Genomic DNA, 24,072 nt, shown 5'->3' with positions numbered 1-24,072 from the left:
TTTTGTTTTTTTTTTTGTTAAACTGAATTTTGTGGTCTTCAGAAACTAATTATAAAAGTTGAAAGTATCATGTCTTTATTTTTTAAAAAGATGTTTGTTATTATTTGACGGCTTAGTTCTTTTGTTGTGCCTCAAGCAAAAGTTAAATCTGGAATGGTTCTGGAATGCAGGTTTCCAAAACAAGATCTGGTTATGAAATTCTACTTGGAAAGAATCAAATCATTTAATAAGCGAATCCAGGCCGGACATGGATGTATCTGTGACGGGCATGTAGCGTTGATATTTCTGAATAGATGTGGTGACGAGGATGGCTTATGTTTGCTCGGAAGCCACTGTTTCTCAGCCAGGATGCTAGCAGCAGTCGAACACTGACCGTGCCCAGACTTCCTCCTTGTAAACCTCGTCGTAGAAGATGCGAAATGGGTTTTTCTGTTGTGTTTGGAAGCAGGGATGCCCTGTCCATCCCTCTCTCCTGGTCCTCTCTGTTCAGACTCGGGACCAGGAAATGGGGGCATGGCTGGAGGCCGACGGGCAGTGCCGGGAGCTAAACTGGTTGTGGCTGCAGCGAATTCCCCTTTTGAGTCCTGCCTCCCCAGCTCTCCACATTGTGCGGCTCCTCACACGAGTGGAGCTGTCTGAAGCCGCGGCCCGGCTCCACTTACCTGCTTTGAAAGGGGCCGAGGAGAGGGTGAGAGAATGAGTTTGGGACGGAGTGTGGGGGCAAGTTGAAAGCATCAGCTGCCACTGTAGTGCATTCCCTTTCATTTCCAGAGACCGGGGCCAGGCACAACTAAGGGAACAATGTAAATAGCACAGCTGTTACAAGAACTTGATTTTAGCCCGACTTAAGTGAAGAGGTTCCAAAATACAAAGTGGGGTCCTGCTGGAAAGCTGCTGGTAAACTGCTCGGCCTCGTGCGTGCAGATTGACTCACATAAAACACAACTGTCCAGAGGAAGAGTTCCCTTCGTTATTTGGGAATAGGCTTGTGGGGTTTTCTTTTGTTTTCTTTCTTTTTTTTTTTTTAAAGCTCTTTTAGAAATTCCGCTCCCCTTAATAAGCCATATACTGAATTTGGGCTCCATTTCATGGAATATCCCAAATTATGCTCCATTGAAATGCCTCCCCTCCCATGCTATTTATTATTATAAAAATCATCAAACCCTGCCTATTTGTAGTTTTCATCTTTTTTATTTATCTGTTGCTCCTTTGAATTCAGGGATCGCATTCAGTATGGGAATGGACTAAAAAAAATCTTTGCTCTGTTCTTCTGGATTAAAATTTAGATTTCCTCTTGATGTCACAAAGCTGCTCGCTTTTTAGAAAATTGTCAGTTTGAAAGTAAGTCCTTTGTTAAGGCAGACAACAGTATTCGGAGAAGGGAAGAACAATCCTTAGCCTGTGAACATGCACGCTGGGAGAATTAGGAGTAAGAAAGCTATTTTTTGACAAGTGAGTAAAGTGTTTAATTTTATTTAAAAACAGTCATTAATGCCAAACACATAGCACTCCCGTGGCCTTGCTTTTCTCTGCAATCGCCCTTAGTGATTTTGCGTTTTCATGATAGAAGCTTTGCTTTTTCCTTTCTCCCATTTATTTATTTAGTTTAGGGGTGTGTGTGTGTGTGTGTGTGTGTGTGTGTGTGTGTGTGTGTGTGTGTGTGTGTGTGTGTGTGTGTGTGTGTGTGTGAGACGGGAGGGACATTTTTCTCTTAATTTCTCTGCTGTATATTAGATGACTCATTTATTATATAGGCTGTTGTTGCAACTTTCCTGACCTTCACATCAAGTCCCAGCTCTCTGTTCTAAGTGCATTGTTTTAATGATTCTTCACCCCCCCCTTTTGCACAATGCCCTTCCCCCCCCAAATTTTTTTCAAGGAAAGCTTTGATGTGGCTTTAGCTGCCTCCAACGTCTGGCCGCATCTCAGATGTGTCACCTATGCCAGGAGGGAATAAGGAAATCACGTTTTGAATGGTAATGATAACATACTAATCACTTCCTTTCTTTGAAGATGGAAGCGAGATATTCTGTCAGCATCCCTGGCTGCTAGAGCTTGGAGGCACCGGTCTAGGTGTATTAGCTTAAGTGTGCATGTCAATACAGCTTGCATCTCCAAGATCCATGGGGGCTCATTAGAGCAAGGTAGATCGTTCCGCTCGACAGCCACTCAGATAATATGTGTGGCACCTCCTTTTTTTTTTATTATTATGAGAAAGCATTTCTCCAATTTTAAATGACATCTGTCAACAACCACAAAGTTGTGGGAGTTGTAGCTGCATTTTTTTTACCCCTTTATTTTAACCAGCTTCCAAAATCAATTTGAGGGGGAAAGAAAGGGACTCATTCCTACAAATACATGTACACAAGTACGAAGACACAATTGCACAGGTGCACGTGTTTATGTATTCCTAAGTATCTCGACACACTCCCATGTAGATGCATACTTACACATGCTCAGCCGCGCTGTGATCTAGTCTGAGCCAAGATCCCGTTATGAGCTGATAAATAATTGTCAGTCTTGATAGGTTGAGTATTGATTATTAGGGCTAGAAAAATCAAAGCTACCCGATGTAGAAAAGAAAGTTTTAGTGCTGAAAATTTGAGGGAAATTCTCCAATTTCCCAATCAAACATGAAATAATAATAGTGGCCAAATTTAGGTCAGAATCCGGAGGGTTAGGTGGAATTGCTGCAGGTCACAGTTCATTTTCATTCTTATATCTGGAGTATGCAGGAACAATCTACAATTCTGTACATCTTTGTGCATGTACAAACTTGTGACTCATTTTCTTGGTGCTTGTTTGAGCTGTCTAATACATATGCTGCTGTTTAGTATTCTATTTGAGCTGTGTGTTCTGTATGGCCACAAACCCAAATAAGGGTGTGCTCTTCAAAAAAAAGTTTGTGCTTAAGAAATTATTATCTGCAGGAGTTAAAGGAACAAATACAGCTTGTGTGTGTGTGTGTGTGTGTGTGTATAATTACATTTTGTTAAAAAGAAATACACAATAGAGATGCTAGAGCTATGCAGATATTTCAAACATCTCCCTCTGCTGAAATGGGAAAGACCCCAGTCCCTTTAGTCTTTGTACATTTCTTAGTGTTTTGGAGTAAGATTCATGTGGCCACATGCAATGTGAATTTGTCTCTTAAAACAAAACAAAACAAAACAAAACAAAACAAAAGATCGTGGATGGTCCCTGCACAATTGATTGGAAATCTGTCCACGGGAATAGTTCTTATAATGGAAGATGTGCTAGAAATTATCTATAATGGGTTGTGACTCCCCCGCAGAAATGTTAGGGCATATGAAGGTGCTATTTTTTTAAGGCAAAAAAAAGAACATTGTAGATGACCGTCTGATTTCCCCCCCCCCCTTTTTCTTTTTCAGAGGGCACATCTGCTCGATAACACAGAGAGGCTGGAAAGGTCATCTCGGAGACTAGAGGCTGGATACCAAATAGCAGTGGAAACCGGTAAGAATTCTGAGAGTGAGCAAATTGTCTTGCTTATGCACAGCAGTCTTCACAACACATGACATTTCAGGGAAACTTCAAAGGAGTAGCAGAGACAGCAGCCCGAGATGTGGTTTACATATTGGGGAGACAATTGGGAGCTTATTTGCGCTTATCTTTTTTCAAGTTAAAAGGCATGACATCTACTGAAAACAGTTCCTGAGGTTTAAAAGTATACATCTGAAAAGAGATGGAATACTTTGTCTAAATTCTACATTTGTCTTAATATGCAGTTACATGTTGTCAGTTTACCCACCCGCAATGATTGCTAGCACACAGTGCTGTCTCCAGTTGCTTGCTCCTTTACGTTTAGTCACCTATGTAAAAATTAACATTTTCATCCATTTAAATGATGTCAACTAGGGGCAGAGAAGTGACAAGACCTACTTGAGCAAGTTTGTTTGTCTTGGCGTTGGAAATCGGTGTAATGATCCTTTATGATATTTTTGAATCATGCAGAGTCTATAATCAAATGAGGGTTGGGTGGGGGCAGGTGGAGTCATGTAAGCAAGCAAGCTAATGTTTATGGTAATCATAGTTAGTGCTGCCCCAACTTTTGGTGGGAAAGAGTATTCATTATTAAGTTTAAAGCTATGGCTCTAATTCGGTTTTTGAAGATGAATCTACTTAACATAGACAAATATTAGCATCCTGAGTGCTTTCTACAATGGCTATTTTTATGTAGTAAATAACTGTTAAACTCTTCGTAGACATCAGATTTTTAGATTTTTTTTTATTTAGTGAATATTTAGAGTTTGTTTTTCAAGATTTAGATTGTATATCAGCTGGTTAATGTATTATGCATAGCTCTTGCACATCATGTAAACCACAAAAATGAACATTTTCATCCATTTAAAAATACAATAACAATTTTTATTTTGAAAGAGCAAATATAATGAAATTGAGCCAAATAACCAATATACTTTTAAACACCAGTGATTTTTCTTGCCCTGAGTTCATGGCTATCTTATGTTAGTTGATTTATGTGATGATTTCTGAGGAACTGAATAAGGTAAATACAAATCAGATTAGCATTTTAGAAATGGTTAGGAAAAAAAGAAGAAAACAATAAAGGCTCCCAGAATTTTTGACAGTATGAGTGGCCCCTCTTTCGAAAGTTTTTGGTTTGTTGATTCTCTGCCTCAATTAGAGTGAGTCCAGCCTTTGTTACTTTTGTTGTTGAACTTACCTTTAGAAGTGACTGTGCTTGTGAAAAATATGAATAATAGAAAGACTGTCTTTCTTGAGGTCAAAGACCAGGCTAAAACTTTAACTTTTGTCTTTGTGCTCCTGTGCAGATCCTTAACCTCTCTGTATCTCAGTTTCTTCTTCAGAAAAATGCAAACAAAATTGCCTTCCTCAGAGTAGTCTTCAGAAACAATAACATGTCAAAATGTTTGGCATCCATAAAACACCATAAAGCCATTAATGTGGGATAATGTGCAGATATTTGTCTTGATTGTATAGAAAAACATTTTTAGTGTGATTGAAATTTATATATACAAATGGAATTTTTCCAAAGGGATGTAGGTATCACCGAGGATCCTTCCTTGAAAGCCTTCCATCCCTGGAGCCTCTTTCCACATGGGGCTGGGCTGGGTTGGAGATGGTCTTCCTGGGATCCTGGAGTTGATTGGGCCACCTTTCCTTTTTTTTCACACCTTCACCTCCCCTCCCTCCCAGAGCTAATGGATTATAAAACCAGGTCTGGGAAGGGAGAGAAGGCTGAACTTTGTGGAGGTGAGGACAGATGTGGTCCAACTTTTGCCTGCCTAGGCTTTACCGTATTCATTCATTTTCTTGAATGAGTTTGAAAGTTAAGTGAGGAATGAGAAGGCAAGAGCAGAGTATTTTTCCTGTCCTTTCCTTTTCATTAAAGTGATATCAGGAAAAATCTAATTGTGGGGTTATGGAAGTTATTTAATTTACTAGTATCCTCCTTTGTTTTCAGGCGATACTGGCTGTTAAATTTTTGTTTGGCTTGCAGATATGAAGTCCTGGGTTAGATCTCGGGTACCACAAAAATAAATAAGACAATAATAAATCAAAGAAAGATAAAGGGAAAAATAATTTTGATGATGGTGACCATGTCCCTTTCTCATGTCCTGTTTCCCATCTTACCTCCACCTAGCTCTGTCTAGTAAGTTATCAGCTTTTTATTTTCACTCTGTTGTGAATTTATGCTATCATTTTGCTACCAGTGCAACAGAAGAACAACAAAAGGAAAAACTTTAGCACTTACTGGTTTCTTTTTAAAACTGATAGCATGCAAAGCAGGGAAAGATGTGAAAGGACCAAGCGAGCTTTTGTACAAATAGAGGGAGAAAATATAAATAAGGAGAGGTGGTTTACAAGCACTGGTCTGAAATGAGTTCTGTATCACAGCCACAGTTTTTGCCAGTCTACAGCAAAATGAAGAAAATAGAAAGTAGAAACTTTTAATTTTGCTTTTTGGGTCACACCCAGCGATGCACAGGGGGTTACTCCTGGCTCTGCACTCAGGAATTATCCCTAGCGGTGCTCAGGGGACCGTATGGGATGCTGGGATTCAAACCCGGGTTGGCCACATGCAAGGCAAACGCCCTACCCGCTGTGCTATCGCTCCAACCTCAGAAAGTAGAAACTTTTTCATAAAGAAAGTTGTATTAAAGAATGATAATGTTTTTCTAAGATCATGCTTTTCCTTTGGGGAAAAGTAGCTCTAAAATATGATAGAAGTAGACATTATATATTTAATTGTTCATTACTTAGAAAAAAGTAGCAAGATTGGCAGTTTGATTTGGGGCCTTCTGGTGAAATATATTTTGATATTTTACTTATCCCCACAAAAATTCTAGAAACTCTTGTTCTGGTGTGCTGAATTGGGAAAAAGATAATAGCTCCATCATCTGGTTCTGTCATTCAGCTGTGTGACTTTGAGAAATAACTTAACCCTCTCTGTGCTCTTTAATTTGCAAAAAATGAAGTCATATGTTTTCTAAGTGCTTAGAAAAGTAATTATTTTTACACTTCGCCATTAGCAATATGGCTCTCTTGCAAAACTTTTGGTAAAAGATCTCAACAAAAATCTGTTTCTGTTTATTAACTTAATATTTTCTATTGGCAGAGAAAGAAGCTTGGTTATTACATATAAGTAATTATATTTGCTAGAGGGCATATTATTTTAACCACTCGCGTCTTTCTGGGAAGGAATGAAAATCAGGGGCTGGAGAGATGAAGGGGTAAGGCACCTGCCTTTCTGAAAGCAGACCCCAGTTCTCTGTCACCCCCTGTAGTCCTGCACGCACTGCCTGGTGTTATCCCTGAGCTCAGAGCTAGGAGGAAACCTGAGGTCTGCCGGGTATGGCCAGACATAGAAGGAAGGAAGAAAAGAGGCAAGCAAAGAAGGGAGAAAGAAAGGGAGGGAGAGATTTTTAAATTTTAAATTTAAATTTTTAAATTTTATCATTTCAAAATTTAAATATAAATTTAAAATTTATCTTTTAAAATCGTTGAATTATTTTTGACGTAAAATTTTAACCAATTTTATGACATTTGACATTATGACATTTGTCAGATTTGCACCTGTCGTCTCTTTCAGCGTAGTGAGTCAACGTTGGGACTCCTGTCGCCTATTCATTTGTTCTGAGAACCAGTACATGATTATTTCCCAGTGCTGTTTACATCATGGTATATTCCAAGTCACTCCTGATCCAAGTCTCTTTTGTGAATCCCTTTCTATTTGAGCAGTTGATGAGGTTAAAAGTTAAATACCTTCATTTGGAAAAAAGGCATAGCTGGAGGGATATATGGTGTTAAACTAGAGTGCTGATGCTAGAACATTCCATCTAAGACTGATGTCAAGAGGGACAATTATCAGACTCATTAACGAAACTTCTTTGGGAGTCACCTTCAAAGTGGAAACAATCTGCTGTTCGTAGGAGCCATTGACTTCATCCAGTTTGGCATCGCTTCTAAGTTCTTGTCTTAGAATATGTGAATATTCTTTGACTTCCAGTTTAAAAATCAATTACCAATAGTCAGGTATGACTCCTAGCTGTGGAAATAATCCATTTTGTTGGGAACCAGGAACTTCATATTTAAAATTCTGGATCATCTGCCCTCTATTCTGAAATTACATATTTTTTCCCCTCTTCAAAGTAAGTGTCCCATTATTACAATTGATACAAACTAATGGAAGCTATTTGTGGATAAAAGAAATAGGCAGAAATACAAGTTAATCTCTTCTTCCGGTCCGCAAACACATGGCTTAAGATATGCATGTTTGCCCTCCCCTCCCTTCCGAAGGAGCTGTCCCTCCCTCCGGTAGTCCACCTCTGAAACCACACATAGAGAGTTCGGCCATGGTCAGTAACCTCACGTCTTTGAAGGGTGGTCTTGTGTCATTTTCTCACGTTGATCCTGCCATTCCTGAGTACCAAGTCTCAGGAGTCATCCCTTTTCTCAGTGGTTTATTTTGGGCCTCTTGACCCTGATGTTCCGTTGAGCCACTGATCTCTTTGTGCCAGGGAACTCTACCTCTGCAGTTTTCTGTGGTGAAGAAGTGCTTCACCTCACAAGCAGGGCCTTGTGCTTTCTCCACGACAGACCAGTGTGGTCATATGCAGGAAGAATATGGTGTGTGTCGAACACTTAATAAGGGCCCCACACTGTCCTTAGTACTCTAAAATCGCTATCTCTTTATTCCTTACCACAACATGTGCAGTAATTACTCCCCCCACCCTCATTTTACAGCTGAGCAAACAAGGTATAGAGAGATTAAGTTGTTTGCACACTTATAATCAAGCTATATAGCAGCCAGAATATCTTAACTAATAGACCACACAGACTTGTGACTGGGTCCCATGCACCTAGATTGCCTGACATGATCTGTTCTAGTCAAAATAGGTCATGTTCTCCTGTCGATTAACTTCCTTTCTGAATTATTTATCAAAAAACTGACTATTGAATATTATGTTTCATGTACTGAGGATATGGCAGTAGACAAGAAAACCAGGGTCCTTGTTTATGATAGGGACAGATTGGGAAAGAGGAGAGGATGAAATAGGCATCTTGAAAGATTAATGCTGGATGAATAATCCTTTCAGAGAGTGGGAAAATGAGGCAGGGCATTAGAGATGCACTGATGACAACTACCTGTGGCTGGGTAGCAGGAAGGCCCAGAGAAATGCTCTCCACACAGTCTTGAACAGTGCAAAAATGCCATCAGCAAGCAATAGGGGGCAGGTGGTTCGGAGAGGGAGGGGCAGGCAGAGGACTCTCAAATGACTGTAGGTGTTTGGCTGTCTAAAGAACAGAAAGAAGGCTGGTACACTAGAACGGTGTGAAGGATGGGATGGAGCACACGGGCTACTGGGCAGATCCAGAAAAGGTACAAGTTGTGGGTGGGAGTTGGGGCAGGAGAAGGAGACCGAATTGGGCCCTAAAGGTGTGATAGCACTGGAGGTATTTCAGCAACAGGTGGCCTGATACAAGTTGTGGGGGACAAAGGGGTGTAGGAATGGAGCATGTTAGAGATGTATTAGAGTATTCCAAGAGGTGGTCCTTTTACTGGTTGAAGTTAATGGAGGAATTTTTATGTGAAGATGTAGGAGAACTGATAAGACACTTAGAAAGGCATCCAGGAGTGCGCAGGCTGTACCTCAGTGGTAGAGTGCATGCTTCACATGTGTGGGGGTCTAGGTTTAATACACAGCACGAACAGAACACAATGAAAGCTCAACAAGTAGGCAGGGGACTCTAAATGTTCCTCCCTAAGGGTATTGCCAAACATATGTGAATATAGGCCAAACAAATGTGAACAGGTCAAGTCCTTATGCTCGGAGGGTTTATATATGACCCTTAATTCATTAGACGGTGTGTACTTGTGCATATACTCTGAGCATCAAACCAAATATGACAAAGTTTCATTTGATGAATCATCCCAATACCCACTCCTGGAGTTTATCACTGTATCACTGTATCACTGTCATCCCGTTGCTCATCAGTTTGCTCCAGTGGGCACCAGAAACATCCCCATTCGTCCCTGTTGCGTGCTAGTATAGCCCAATGGCGTACTGGGGGCTCTTTCAGCATCAGGGGAATGAGGACCGTCGTTGTTACTGTTCTTGGCATATCAAGTACGCCACAGATAGCTTGCCAGGAGTTTATAAGAAGCATAAATATGTTAATAAAGAAATAAAAGTTTCGTACATTGCTTTACAGAGCATGTATTTGTTTTCTCTCAAATTATCTTCACTTCAGGTAGTCTCCACCCCTAAACTTACATTGCATTTTAGTGATATCAGACTGAAGAGGAAATTGGTTCATTTACTACTTCCCTGAATGAGGCTTAAGACCAGCAATACCATCCTCATCTGGGACCTTGCTAGAAAGGCAGGATCTCAGGGCCCACCTCAGAACTACTGTAGCAGAATCTGCATTTGAATGAGAACATCCATGACATGAATGCATGATATAAAATTGAGTCAGACACCTACCATCCAGTGCTAGTATTTCATCTTTGTGTAGTAGAGCCAGATAAAAGTCCCTTCATTGAATTTCATCTACATGTCTGTCTAAAGAGTGCCTCTGCACATGTGTAGAAATTTAGTGATCATTAATACCTACACTTTCTATGAAATAATGTTATTGTGTCAGTTAATAGTGGTGCATTGAATATGGAGAAATTTTTATTCAATAGTTGTAATAATTAGTGATCTTTCCTTAGTTAGGAAAATGCGAGTAGGCATTACTCAGCAAGTACAGTAACTAATAAACCATGTTTTAATTATACCACTTTATTATTGTCAAAACACATTTTCCTATATTTATAAACTACTTACCTTTCTTTTATTAAATGGTACATTTATCACAATATTCTGTGTATTTTGTTTTATTAGGGAAGTGCAGGATAAAATTTCAGAGTAAGAATAATAGCAATACTGTGATTTATAAGTCCCTTTCATGTAAGAAATATTTTCTACCCAAGTCTTACTTGCATTGGTATTTATATCTAAGGTTCTTCTATTTCAACATAAGGATTTTGTTTTGGAAGTCCTATTTCTCTCCTTGAAGATTTGTTTTGTTGTTTTGGGTCACACCCAGCTGTGCTTAGGACTTACTCTTGACTTTGTGCTCAGTGATCACTCCTGGTGGCACTCAGAGAACCTCTGGGGTATTGACCTGGGTCAGCTGTATGCAAGGTGAAAGCCCTCTCTCTAATATACTATCTCTCTGGCCCATCTATGAAACTTTCTTAAATGAATTTTATCTCCATTTCAATACTATGTTGTTGTAGTTATTTAATTTTAAATTCAGTTATTGCTTGGGAGCTCTACCTGAATTCCAGGCTTCTGCATGCAAGCATATGTTATAACACATTGTATTATCCTCCTGGCCCCATAAATTGTATGTAGGTGTATTTGTATATATATTATACATATACACACACAGACACACTAGGAATATACTTTGTCAGCCCTTTTGTACATGACATGTTTAGATCTTTTCTGGATTGTATAACTAGTTCTTAGAACTTGAACTTGTTTGACAACTTGTTTTCTTCTTGAAAACAATAATTCATAAAATCAAATCATTGTATAGAAGTTAAAAAATTTATACACATCAACATTTCTACTTTGTCTCTCTCTCTTTTTTAAGAGCTTATACAGAAAAAGCCATCAATAGTGCTCTCAGCTTCCGCTTGAAAAAACCTCAGTGGTGGGTCACTTGCCTGGCATTACATAAGGGGCCCTGGGTCAAAACCTCAGCCTCATACTCACACTGTCGCTGTCACTCTCATCCCATTGCTCACCAATTTGCTTGAATGGGCACCAGTAACATCTCCATTGTGAGACTTGTTACTGTTTTTGGCATATCGAACTCACACTATTAACAATAATAATGACACTATAGTTATTCCATAATGTATTTAAAATTTGGAACTTTTAAAAAGACCTAAGCTAATGCATTTGAAATTCTAAGTGCTTTCCTTATTAGCTAACAATTTCAGAGGCTTGACAAGTTGACTGTTCAAGTTTTCTTGGACCTTTGCAAAGATTATAAGGAAATTCAGAGATGTAGGAGCCTGATATTGAAACATTATCACAGGCCATTCTATAATCGCGTCACTGTCTTTTGATTCACGTTATTATTCTAATCATTTAAAATTTTAAATCAGTTTTGGAAGTATCTGTTGAGTCAGAACTTTTATTAGACTAGTAGACTATCATTTCAGGAGTTTTTTCATGTCCGCTGACTCTCTTGTTTTTCTCCTATCATATCCTCTTCATTTTTAGACTCTTGGCCTTCTCTTCTCCTTCTTCCTTCCCCCACCCTCCCACCACCTCTCATTCTTCTCTTTGAGAAATAGTGTCAGTGTTCACTTTGCTAGATAATAATTTGTTCAAATCATTAGCAATTTGATTCAAAGTAATGTAATTATTTTTGAAAAATAATGTAATGATCATGTAATAATTTGTTTCAAAAACATAAATCCTTGAATATATTAATTTATTTGCAAAAGAGATTAAGGGATAAAACTGTACAATAATAGAAAGTAATACATTAATTTTTGATGTTGGAATCTAACTTGGAGCTGAGTTAACAGTTCAGCAAGTACATGTAAGTTTTTCCCCCTTCATTTGCTACTGAATATTGTAGAGGATTTTTGGGTAGATAGACCTCAACCAAAAGTATGAACTGTGTGTTTCTTGATTTTAGAGATATTTTACATTGATAGAAGATTAAACTTTTGATTCATGGGAATGGTATCACATTACTGTATATACAAAAGATGGTAATCCTATAAATCACTTATTCAGAGAGCTTTTAATGTGCTTTGCAGAATATCAGTGCTTTAGGGATGTATAACTCAAAAGGTCAGATACTTCAGTCTTGTGTTATCAGAGTATAGAGTGTTGTCTGTCAATATTGATTCAGATTTTTGAGTAATTTCATTTGAGCACAAAATGAAATTCTGGCTTTGGTGTCTAAGACAATGATAGAAGTGATAAAATAACAGTGTTGTTCTACAACATAAGAATAGAAAAATGGGCTTATAAAATTGCCTTGATGTCAAACATCTGTCATTTAATCATATATAACTTTGAGAAAGTATTTTCCCAAAGAATGAGTAATTTATTTTTTTTTTACCAAAAGCATTACCTGCAGAGATATTTTGAGTGATAAGACTGTGGTTATGGTTTCATAATCTTGAAGATATCTCTGCTTGATAGGCATGTTTTCAAATGCTGCAAAGGATTATTTGACTGGAGCTTTTGAGTTAAAACGTCTACCCAGTGAGTGGTAAGATGATCATTTTAATGTGAATTATCACTTCATTATTATAAGCCTATTAAAATCTTAACGTTTCAAAAAAAAAACGAAAGTTCTGCTCGGAAAACAGAGGGGCTGTCATTTGGGTGAAGCACTTAAGGAATATTCTCAAGATGTGCTTAAATTTATTTTGTAAGGTTCTCTGAGCTGAGTTCTAGTGAGCTTCATAATGGTAAGAAAAGGATGTCATTTATACTCTTATTTGGTGCCCCTTCTCCCTAGGTGGTCCGAGTGAATTCATGGCGTTCGTTTTTAATCCATTAAGAAGTATTATACTCATTTTTAAAGGTGTCTTACTCCATAATGCGTATGCCTGTTCTTGACGGTTTATAAGATACACGTGAAGCCATTCTTATTTCATCGTATCTTTGTGAGTTAAGAAAAAAGAATGACAACCAAAGCCAATTGCTGAAATGCCAATTTACTTTCAAATATTACAGGGAAGGACGGTTAAGCTCATGACCCTGGTGCACTGTGCTTATATAACTTTCCTTGGGATTTTTTTTTTAATCAGGTTTATTTTCCCTTTGAGTCTGACTTCTAGCGCCCAGAAGTTTTCTTTTTCAGCAGTGTTTATGTATTTAACAGAATTTTCTAAGGTGGGTGCTACAGAATTTTCACAGCATGGGTTCACATTGGACTAAGACTTTATGTACGACTTATATCAAGTGGGAAACTTGATGGGCATGAGCTTTAAAAATGGCTTTTTGTGTATGTGCTCTACATTTGAAGCTTTCGTCTGTATTTCCTGTTGGGCTACAGTGTTTTCCAGCGTTGCCTTCACAGAACAAAGTCAACATTAAAAAATAATTTTTTTATTGAAGAATATGTTTTCCAAGTCAAGTCATTATCAAAGAGACTGTCATGGTGGGCCGTCATTCATGTACGGCACTGTGTTGTCCTTTTGCATCCTGAGATATAAACTCTAAGACATAGTTAAATAAATATCTATTTATTTAGAGAGAGGAAGAAACCACCCTAAAGCCCAACAAGAAAAAAGGATTTTTGAAGACTGTCCGTTTTGAAGGAAAAATAAGCTTAGTTTTAAGTAATCCTGCCATTATTCCCCAGATTGGTAATCTTATCCCAACCTGTTGCCAATTGTCCCAGTCCACTTAAAGATTTTGATTATTTGTCTTCCTATAAATCACACCTTTTACTATTTATTTATTTATTTATTGAATCACCATGAGGTACAGTTACAAAGCTTTCATGCTTGAGTTTCAGTCATGTAATGTAAATCACACCTTTTAAAATGGATAGATTTTCTGAATTTTCATTTTCAGTGCTACTTATAGCACTTGGAGAGAGCCCAGTGGGTCTTCAACAGCTATTCAGAAAACAATTGTTGAAACCTTAAGAAATTAACATGGCTCATTAGCCATGGACTAGGCTGATTTCTGAAATAGCCAGAAAAACACTGCCTTAAATTTATATGATTAACAACATTTCTATTGGGGAGAAGGGTAGGAGACATCTTGAACCCATCTGAAAGGGAAAATCAGTTTTGTGTAACTCATTGAGAAATAAACCCTGATACTGTCCTAGGCACATTCGGAATGTCAAGGGTTTTTTTATTCGTGTGTTAGTTTTGTCTTTTTGGTTTGGCTTTGGGGCCTATACCCTGTAGAGCTCAGGCTTATTCCTGGCTCTCTGCTCTGGGATCACTCCTGGCAGTACTCAGAGGACCATATGTGATGTCAAGGGTCAAACCAAGATCTGCCATATTCAAGTCAAGAGCTTTAACCTCCATACTATCTCTCCAACCCATGTAAACTTTATTTAATAAGCTCAATATCTTAGCAAATTATTTATTGGGTAAATATGTAGCTATAAATGTCTATTATAAACTGAATGAGTGTTTTGAAATTTGATTTTATTATTTTTTAATTGAAACACTATGAATTGCAGAGTTACAGTTATTCATGATGTAACAAGAGTAGCACACCACATTTGATGGGGTGTAAAGTAGAAGGCAACTCATTCAGAGACATGATATGTGTATATATATGTATATATGTGTGTATATATACACTCATATACAGATATGTATATCTGTATATGTGTATATATGTATATGTGTATGTATATGTGTATGCATATATGCATATGTATCTGTATTTATATATAGGCACTCAAGGCTCAACCCTTAGCAACATGTTAGTAATCTCTTATACAAGGACTTAATTGTTCCAGGGTGGAATACAACAGTTTTCACACACTTTCCTCTAAGGACATTTTGGATCATTCTTAGTGAATTATTCATAACAAGCAATGCAAAATATATTATTTAGGTCCTGCTTTGCAGTCAGGGTTTGGGGGTCAGTGTGAAAACATTTGAAATATGGTGGTGGCAGGTGTAATGGTGGTGGGATTGGCGTTGGAATATTAAATGTAACAAATTATTGTGAAAAAATTTATAAAAATAAAAATATTAAATAAATATATAAATCAGAGTAATTTATGATTAAGTTTCAGGCATACCATTTTCCAGCACCAGTCCCTGCACCAGTGTCCACTTCCCTCCACCAATGTCTGTCCCCAGGTTCCCTCCCATCTCCCCCCATCGCCCAGCATGCCTGTATGGTGGGAACTTTTCTCCTCCACCTTAGTCCTAGCATTTCCTTCCCTAAACAACTCCCCACCAACCCTCCCCCAGTGGCAAGCTTCCTACTGAAGACTGATTCTCAAGCTCTTTGTTTCAGTTGCCTTTGGGCATTCCCCTGCTGTGTTTCTTTCTATTCCGCATATGAGAGAGATAATTCTGTGTCTGCCCCTCTCCCTCTGACTACGTTCACCCACCATGATACTCTCTCTTCAGATCCACCTATGAAGCAGTTAATCGCTTTACTTCATCTTTTCTTACAGCTAGTAGTATTCCATTGTGTATATGTACCATAGCTCTTTATCTAGTAACTGTTTTTGAGCATTTGGGATTTTCTAGAGTTTGTCTTTTATGAATAATGTGGATTTTAGCTATGGTTTGTTGTTGTTGTTGTTGTTGTTGTTTTATATCTGTTTGACTTGAAGGTCACAACCCAGTGGTGCTTGGGGCTTACCCTTGCCTCTCTATTCAGGGATCCCTCCTGGCTGTATTCAGGGAACCTTATGCAGTATCAGGGATCAAACCCGGTCAGCTGCATTCAAAGCCTTAACCCCTGTGCTATGTATCCGGCCCTGAGTGAGTGTTTCTGAAGCTTGGTGGAGGAAATAATTTTGTCTATTTCATTGGGATCAGGAAAAGCTTTAAAGATCTGGTCCTTATGGAATAAATCCTTGGGAACAGGGGCAAATGGGTGAATTGTAAGCAGTCAGGCGTTGGGGCAAATACATTACTTATGAGAATTTATAGACTATCTATTGGCTTAGCTAGTGTTCATCTAAGTTATTTTATGTACTTGAAACTATTAACATATTTCAAAATCACTTGTATTCCAACTTATTATTATTTCAGAGTAACTATCCCAATTAACCTATCCGTTTTGGCGGTCAGATGTGTAATTATTTCTATTTAATACATTGTGGAGATTTTAAAACTCTAAACTACAACCTTAAGTCATTTTTAACCTTGTACTATGTGCTGAAAATGACAAATTTAAAAATTAGGAATAACATTTTATTATTTTCCATAACATTTTGGACTACTTTTACATTTATTGTTACGTTATATTGATCAATAAATACACTTGTTTTTAAATGGAAAGTTTTTCTTCAGACTGTGTTGGCCAGTCCAGTACTGTCTCAAATGTCACTGGTTTCCATCAATCTGAATGAGTGTTGACTTGGTGCAGATAGGCATCAGTTACTTTATATTTCTCTCTTCTGCATTAGCATACCTAGGATTTCTCCATAACGGGCAGTGCTTCATGGGGACCTGTTGATGACCTATCAATTAAATCGGCAAATGAACAAAACTGTCCTTAAAAGTCTTCACAGACTTAAAGGATGCACTTTTTTTTTTCTAGCTCTTGTTAATATAGTACTTGTATAAAGTCATCCAAATTTTTCATGTGGGTGAGTTAAAGGGATTGACTGGAGAGACTTTGTTAATATGAAAAGGAGACTTTTTTTTTTTAAAACGCTATGACTCTAAAAGGTAAGCATGAAGATGGCCCATATATCTTAATGCCTCGCTGCTATTGCCTGCCAGCTGTGAATTTTCATACTACAATGAATCCCCCTCATTTTATAGCTGTGTGCAAAGTCCAGTGTCTCATTTTTCTTCCTACTTCAACTTCCTGTAGAATGCACACCCCATATAGTTCTTTAAATTCATACTGTTGTGAGAACAAGTCAGTCTTTCTGTTCTCTCCTTTGTTAACTGTAAACCTCGTGGAGCAACAGTTCTTTCGTGCCCTCCGTGAGTTGCTGGACTCTGCTCAAATTAAGCACTGTAAGATTATCAGCAGGTAACAAAGGTGTAGTGTTATCTTTCTCTTCAGCATTTTTGTATAACGTTGTCTTGATCTGGAAGATGCTAACAAATTCAAACGAACTCATCGTTTCGCGTCCAGCCCTTGTCAATTGGGACTTCATGTCTACCACATGAAAAGTGATTTGCACATTCTTACACTTTTCCCTCTCCTTTGAGGATTAAAAAAAAAAAGTTGGGGCTGGAGTGATAGCACAGCGGGTAGGGCGTTTGCCTTACACGCAGTCGACATGGGTTCGAGTCCCAGCATCCCATATGGTCCCCTGAACACCGCCAGGGGTGATTCCTGAGTGCAGAGCCAGGAGTAACCCCTGTGCATCGCCGGGTGTGACCCCCAAAAAAAAGCAAAAAAAAAGTTATGCATATAGAATTCATAGGAAATATTTTTTAACCCTAGTGCCAAGTCAAATGACCAGTTTTTCATCTATAGTGAAGCAAAAAAAAAAAAAGGGGGGGGGAAGAAAGAAAAGAAATATGCTTGGAGCTTCATAACCACACAAACGTGGGTTCAAATCTTGGCTCTGTTCCTTAGTTATGGGGAGACCTTGGGTGAATTCCTTAGCCTTACCATACCTTTGCTTCCCGACATGAGCAATTCATAGAGGCCGTCTATGTGGAAGTTGTCCTGGGACTTAAAGAAGAGACATAAAAACACCTAACGTGTGAAGTTTGACTTTGGTGCTCCGTGAAGATTAGTTAGGTTCCATTGGTGCTGATTCGTTTAGGAACACTGGCTGCGTTGACACCGCCCACGTAACCCAGGGGCTTGCCGTGAGGGTGCTTCTCACCGCGGGCCTGGGTTCCTAGTGGGTCTGTGGCCTCCCACATGCTGGTTCGGAAATCCACGGGCCTCACACCTAGAGTCTCTTTCTTGCACAGAAGCCTTCAATCCTATTCGTCCTTTCATTCACTTTGAGTTATTCATTTATTTTTTTCATTCACAAAACTTCTTATTTACAAAAACTGGTAGTATATTGCTGGATTTAGTCCATTTTACTTTTTTTTTTTTACATTGGAGTGTAAGGTAATGTGGCCAAATAGAAAAATTTTTAAAAATGGTTTTAGCCAGCGTGATTTACAGTCCTGAGAATGACAGCCTATCATAGAGTGATTATCTCAGCACTGCATCTAATTCCTGAGTGCAGAGCCAGGAGTAACCCCTGTGCATCACCGGGCGTGACCCAAAAAACATACAAACAAACAAACAAAAAGACTTGGGCTTTAGTACTCTACTCTTGCCTGCCAACCCTGAAACCCAGTGTCAGTTCCCTCCACCATTGGCACCAGTCTTGTCCCCCACCTGTCCCCACCCAAACTTTCTACTAACCCCCGTTTCTGTTGCTTACCTTGTTTCTTTAGATCCCACATACAAGGGAGATCTTTCTGTGTCTGTCCCTCTCCTTCTGACTAACTTCTCTCACCGCGATAGTACCCAGAGCTATCTGGGTAGCAGCAAAGTGTGACCTCACCTTTGCCTAGAGCCCAGTAGTACTCCACTCTGTATACACGCCAGAGTTTCTTTATTCAGTTAGCTGTTCCTTGGCCCCTTGGGGTGTTTCCAGATTTTGGCTACTGTGAATAGTTCTGCATGGACAAGGGAATGCAGATGTCTTTTCTGAATAGTTTTGGGGCCCTTGGAAATTGCTGCATCATATGGAGATACATTCCTAGGTTTTTGTGTGTTTTTTTTTTTTTGAGAAGTGTCCATGTTGTTTTCCAAAAAGATTGGGACAATTGCCATTCCCACAGGCAGAAGATGAGATTTTCTTTCCCCCCACCAACACACCTCCGCCAATACTGGTGGTTTGGCTTCTTCCTTTATTTTGAGATCTCCCGAACCACGCGCATGGTGCCCTGGAGGCAGCAACTGGTGAGACTCGGCAAACTGAGCCAGAGGGTTCAATGTTTGGTCCCAGAACCTTCAGGTGCATCAGGGAAAAAGGGGGATGTAGTGCTGGGGATTCAACTTGGGAACTTATGCATGTAAGACTTGGGCTTCAGGGGCTGGAGCAATAGCACAGCAGGTAGGGCGTTTGCCTTGCAGATGGCCGACCTGGGTTCGAATCCCAGCATCCCATATGGTCCCCTGAGCACCGCCAGGGGTAATTCCTGAGTGCAGAGCCAGGAGTAACCCCTGTGCATCACCGGGCGTGACCCAAAAAACATACAAACAAACAAACAAAAAGACTTGGGCTTTAGTACTCTACTCTTGCCTGCCAACCCTGAAACCTACTATATTCTTATTGTTATTTTAGGGCCACAGCCCATGGTGCTCAGGGCTTACTTCCGGCTCTGTGCTCAGGGAACTAAATGCAGTGCCAGAGATTGAACTGGAATAAGCTGCAGGAAAGGGCAGATTCTGTGCTTTTTCTCTGGCTCAGTTTACTGCATTGAGGTCAATTAAGGAGAGACCATAAGAGGCCCACATGTTTGTAAGCTCCAGAAGAACCTTGTGACACATATAGGTTCTACATGCATTCCGTTGGCAAGAACTAGGCATGCAGTACCTCCTACGTGCCAGAAGCCAGGAAATACAGTTCCAGCTGGGAAGGCACTTCCTGGTCACAGCTGAGGGGGGGGGGGGAGGAGAGAGAGAGAGACAGAGACAGAGACAGAGACAGAGAATTGCTGAGCTATTTATTTTTCCCATACTCTTGTTCATTTAACGGCCTCATAATCAATTCAATAAATTTGTTTCCAGACACCAATTGGAAGTCTAAGTAGTGACCATGTAAATGAGAAAGGTAGAACTGTAGATGACTAACAACACAAGGCAGTAATTGTGATTTCAGATTTGTGACAGATGAAATTTTCTTATCTATGTCCTTTAAGAGCCACATCGTTTGTTTTCTTTCCTACTTGGAGTTTGTCTCTATTCACTTCTCAAATTTATATTCTTTAGATTTGTAACGAGAGATAATTCTACTGCGTGTATTTTCAACTGAGTGTTGACAGTAACTACAAGTCAGCACATTTATTTATATCATTTATAAAGTATGTGTCTAAAGAACACTGCACACTATCAAAGCCAAGAGGAGCCCAAGGGTACAGGGTGATTGAAAGAAATGTGATATTCTTGATGGGGCCCTGGAATACCAGATACTTATCTAAGAAAATATGAACAAAGTGTGGGTTTCAGTTAATAACAGTGTATTAACATTGGTTAGTTAACTGGCAAATATATCAAATACTTATAAGATGTTAGTAATAGGAGAAACTGGTCATTAAGCATATGGGAATACTGTACTATCATTTATTTTCCATAAATCTGAAACTGTTCCAAAATAAAGTTATTGTCTATAGAGTATATAATAACCACAGTAGTTTTCATTGTATTCAGTATCTACAGCATAATGTCGTTATTACTGCAGACCCAATATTTTCTTTTTAACTTTCATATTAGTCCTCTGGATAATTTGGATTTTCCAATAAGACAGCATGACTTCTGTCTGTTTAAAGCATTTTGTTCAGGCTTGGACCCTAATAAATTCTCAAAGAATGTTTGTTTTCTGTTTCCTCTCCCTCCCACGTTGCTTCCAATAATTTAGAAAAGAATAACATGGGCTTTTATTTAGCTATCAAAAAGGTCAGATTAATAAATTCCCCAACCTCACAACCAGGAAATATTAGAGTATTTAGGGAAGTGGTCCCAGCATTCCTGTGCTCCGCCCCTATTGTGCCATCTTTAAGATTCTCAGATCTTATTTTGATAGGAATAGATAGTCCAGAGTACTTACTAGAAAAGTAATAGTCAACATGAAATATACTTTATTTTTGCAGTCAAGAAAAGCACTTCATTTTGTATGATAATAATGCTTGATACTTAGTGGGGAATAGAGAAGGAGAGAAAGAGTTATTCTGTGCGCCAGTACCATGAAGTTGCAAAACAGTCATAAAAACCCTACCTTTTTTGTTTTATTCCTTCTTACTTAGTTACTCAAATTGTGTCTTTAGGATTTATATCTAATGACCTCTGAAAATGCTATAGAGATAGACTTCAAAACCCTACTAAATCTAGCTCTCTTCACCTGTTTCTTTGTATCATTCTTGTGTCATCTTGACCATTGCCTGATTTCTCCAAACACAGTTGTACCCATTTTTGGCATTATTTATATGTGAAAGGAAATGGAATCCAGATTTGTTGACCCTTGAGATCTTATATTGACCTTAGTAGGTATTAACTTTTTAGATCAATAAGTGCTGTTATTGACCTCAAAGAAAAGTCAATACCTGCTTGTTAATTTGCAGCTTGAAAATGTTATACATTTTGTTCTTCATTATTGCCCTACTTATTTCAACCATTTTAAAACCATGCCCTTACTGTTTCTGCAAAGAGATCATCATGTCAAAACATTTCAGTTTTGGTATTTAGGAGATAATCATTGGACATGGTAGCCATTTGTGAGTGGTTCTTTTCAGTTTCTTGTAAAATTTCAACTGGGAGATGCATGCTGTGAAGGATAGTGAAATATACTTAATTGTATTTTATTTAACATTGTTTTTAACATTTGAAAAAATAATGTTCCCATACATAGTAGTAATATTCTGAGATGTGTTATATGAAAAATTAGAACAATTTAAAATGAGGAAAAAATTGGAAATAAGCAGCTAGAAGGAAATTAATAATATATTTTTCTTTTTCTGTGTATGAATGAAAAAGACCCTTGCAGATGTATTAGTCAGCATAAACTTTATGCGTTTTATGTGAGTAAACATTAAAAGCATTTAAGTAGGGACTTCTTGTGTGGGTTTGAATTTTTGAGGCCTGTGCTTCTAAAAAGAGTTTATTGGTAGAGAATTACCTTTTTCACATCCTATTTGTTTTGTATATTAACATGGAAATGTCAAGTTTTGCATAACTTGAATTGTCTCAGAATTGCCTATTGCTAAAATTCAAATGTCAGAACAATGCTTCTGCACATATATGACTCTGATATTTCAACTCTAAGGACCTCATAAATGATTCAGTATCACCTTGGCCTTGTTATGATATAACTTTAAGAAGAGACAGAGTCTGGTTTAGGAAGTGGTGTTCTTATTCAGTCCAGGCTCAAAGCGCTACCCTCTTTGCCCATTAATAATCATTAATCTTTTAAAAAAATGTTTGTGACCATTTTGGTGAAAAATTAGAGCTTTAATGAAGATTCCTTTCAGTAAGTTGCACCATTGGCAGAAATGAAGTTATTTCTTTTATGAACAATGAAATTGACATTGGTTTCAGCCCAATTTGTATTATTAGTTTGTTGTCATGTAGTCCTCAATACTATTAAAGTGTATTTTTTTAATGATAAATGATTCTTGGGTTTTAAAGTATCTATTATTGAGTTATGCTTTCAAAATTTGCTTGGCATCTGTATACTTAAAAATATTGGCGGAGGGGCGGAGCGATAGCACAGCGGGTAGGGCGTTTGCCTTGCATGCGGCCAACCTGGGTTCGATCCCCGGCATCCCATATGGTCCCCCAAGCACCGCCAGGAGTAATTCCTGAGTGCAAAGCCAGGAGTAACCCCTGAGCATCGCTGGGTGTGACCCAAAAAAAAAAGCAAAAAAAAAATATTGGCGGAGGGAACGGGAGTGGGGATCTGGGTTACCCTAGGGGGAGGAGTTTAGACCACCTGTCAGTGCTCACGGTTTACTCTTGGCTCCGTGCAGTGCTCAGGGGACCTTCAGGGATTCTTAGGATAGAACCAGGGTCAATTACACATAGGGTAAGTGCCTTAAGCCTTGTACTAATATCCTGGGCCTCTAAGTTTTAATATTTAAACTGGAATGAACCTGAGCAATGACAATACTGTCGTTTATGCAGAAAGCCTAATCTTATATTTGGTTTCTAATTTTTTACTGCTTGATTAAATTTTTTATTATGAAATCTTGAATACTGTTGACCATTAATGACACTTGATGAGGTTGAGATAAATTGTCTTTGCCAGTCTCATATTTTTACATCTTGTAATTCCTTTATTATGGAAAAAATGCTTTCCTTTGGGGAACTTTGTCACATAATAAGCTCATTTTTATATATGTTACAAATTTTTCCCTCTTTTCTAGCATACAAAGTTAGAAGAATTAAAGCATGTAAACATCCCCATATGATAAGACAGATGTATTTGTGGTCTTACTAGTCCAGGAGTAAAAAACACCACTGGGGTTCCTCACTTGGAGTGAGTAACTTGGTGTGTCTTATTTTTCCTCTGCTAGGAGATTAGTGGAAAATAAGCTCTGTAAATTAAATTTTATTGCAAAATTATCTGCCAATGTTCAGCAGTGAAGATAATATTGAGTGATAAGGTTAGAGTGGATTTTGTATAATGCAATTACAGCATGAAGACTACAATCTGAGTGAAAATATTGCTCAAGATTTCCTATAATCTGTAGAAACTTCATTTTCGGATATGTTTGAAATGGTTTCATTTTATTCTGGTGACTGTAATACTTAAGGTAATTTGCAATTTGAAAGCTGCATTTCCAAAGGCATTTAATGACTCCTGATATGTGGGGAGAGGAGCAGATTATCTAACATATATGTATATATTTTACTTGGAACATTGTTATCATTTCAAAAAAGTCTCTTCCAGTGGCTTTCTTCCTAGAATGCTTGCTTTAGCCAAATAAGTCCATCTGTCTCTTTAGATAACTGCACAGGAAAGATAAGATCAAATGCCCACTATATATACTATATATTTTAGTCTCATCTTTGTATATGTAAAGAGAAACTTATATTCCAAGTATGTGTCATATAGTTGAAAAGGTGTCTGACTCTTTTTAATCTTATTTACACTTGAATAGTTGACTTTCACCTTTACATA

General features: G+C 38.3%; 1 protein-coding gene across 4 annotated transcripts in view; it reads left to right on the top strand.

Annotated features, from left to right (window-relative positions):
• Positions 1–24,072, top strand: part of VTI1A (vesicle transport through interaction with t-SNAREs 1A) — a 396,717-nt gene that overhangs the window by 94,406 nt on the left and 278,239 nt on the right. For all 4 annotated transcript variants that reach the window (XM_055118855.1, XM_055118853.1, XM_055118852.1 and 1 more), the window contains one exon: positions 3,393–3,477. In XM_055118855.1, coding sequence (XP_054974830.1) covers positions 3,393–3,477 — 85 coding nt within the window. The remainder of the gene's footprint in view (positions 1–3,392; positions 3,478–24,072) is intronic.

The sequence above is a fragment of the Sorex araneus genome, chromosome 11 (assembly GCF_027595985.1).
Source record: "Sorex araneus isolate mSorAra2 chromosome 11, mSorAra2.pri, whole genome shotgun sequence".
Lineage (NCBI taxonomy): Eukaryota > Metazoa > Chordata > Mammalia > Eulipotyphla > Soricidae > Sorex > Sorex araneus.
Note: the sequence above shows the minus strand (reverse complement) of the source record. Positions and strands in the feature narration are given on the sequence as shown.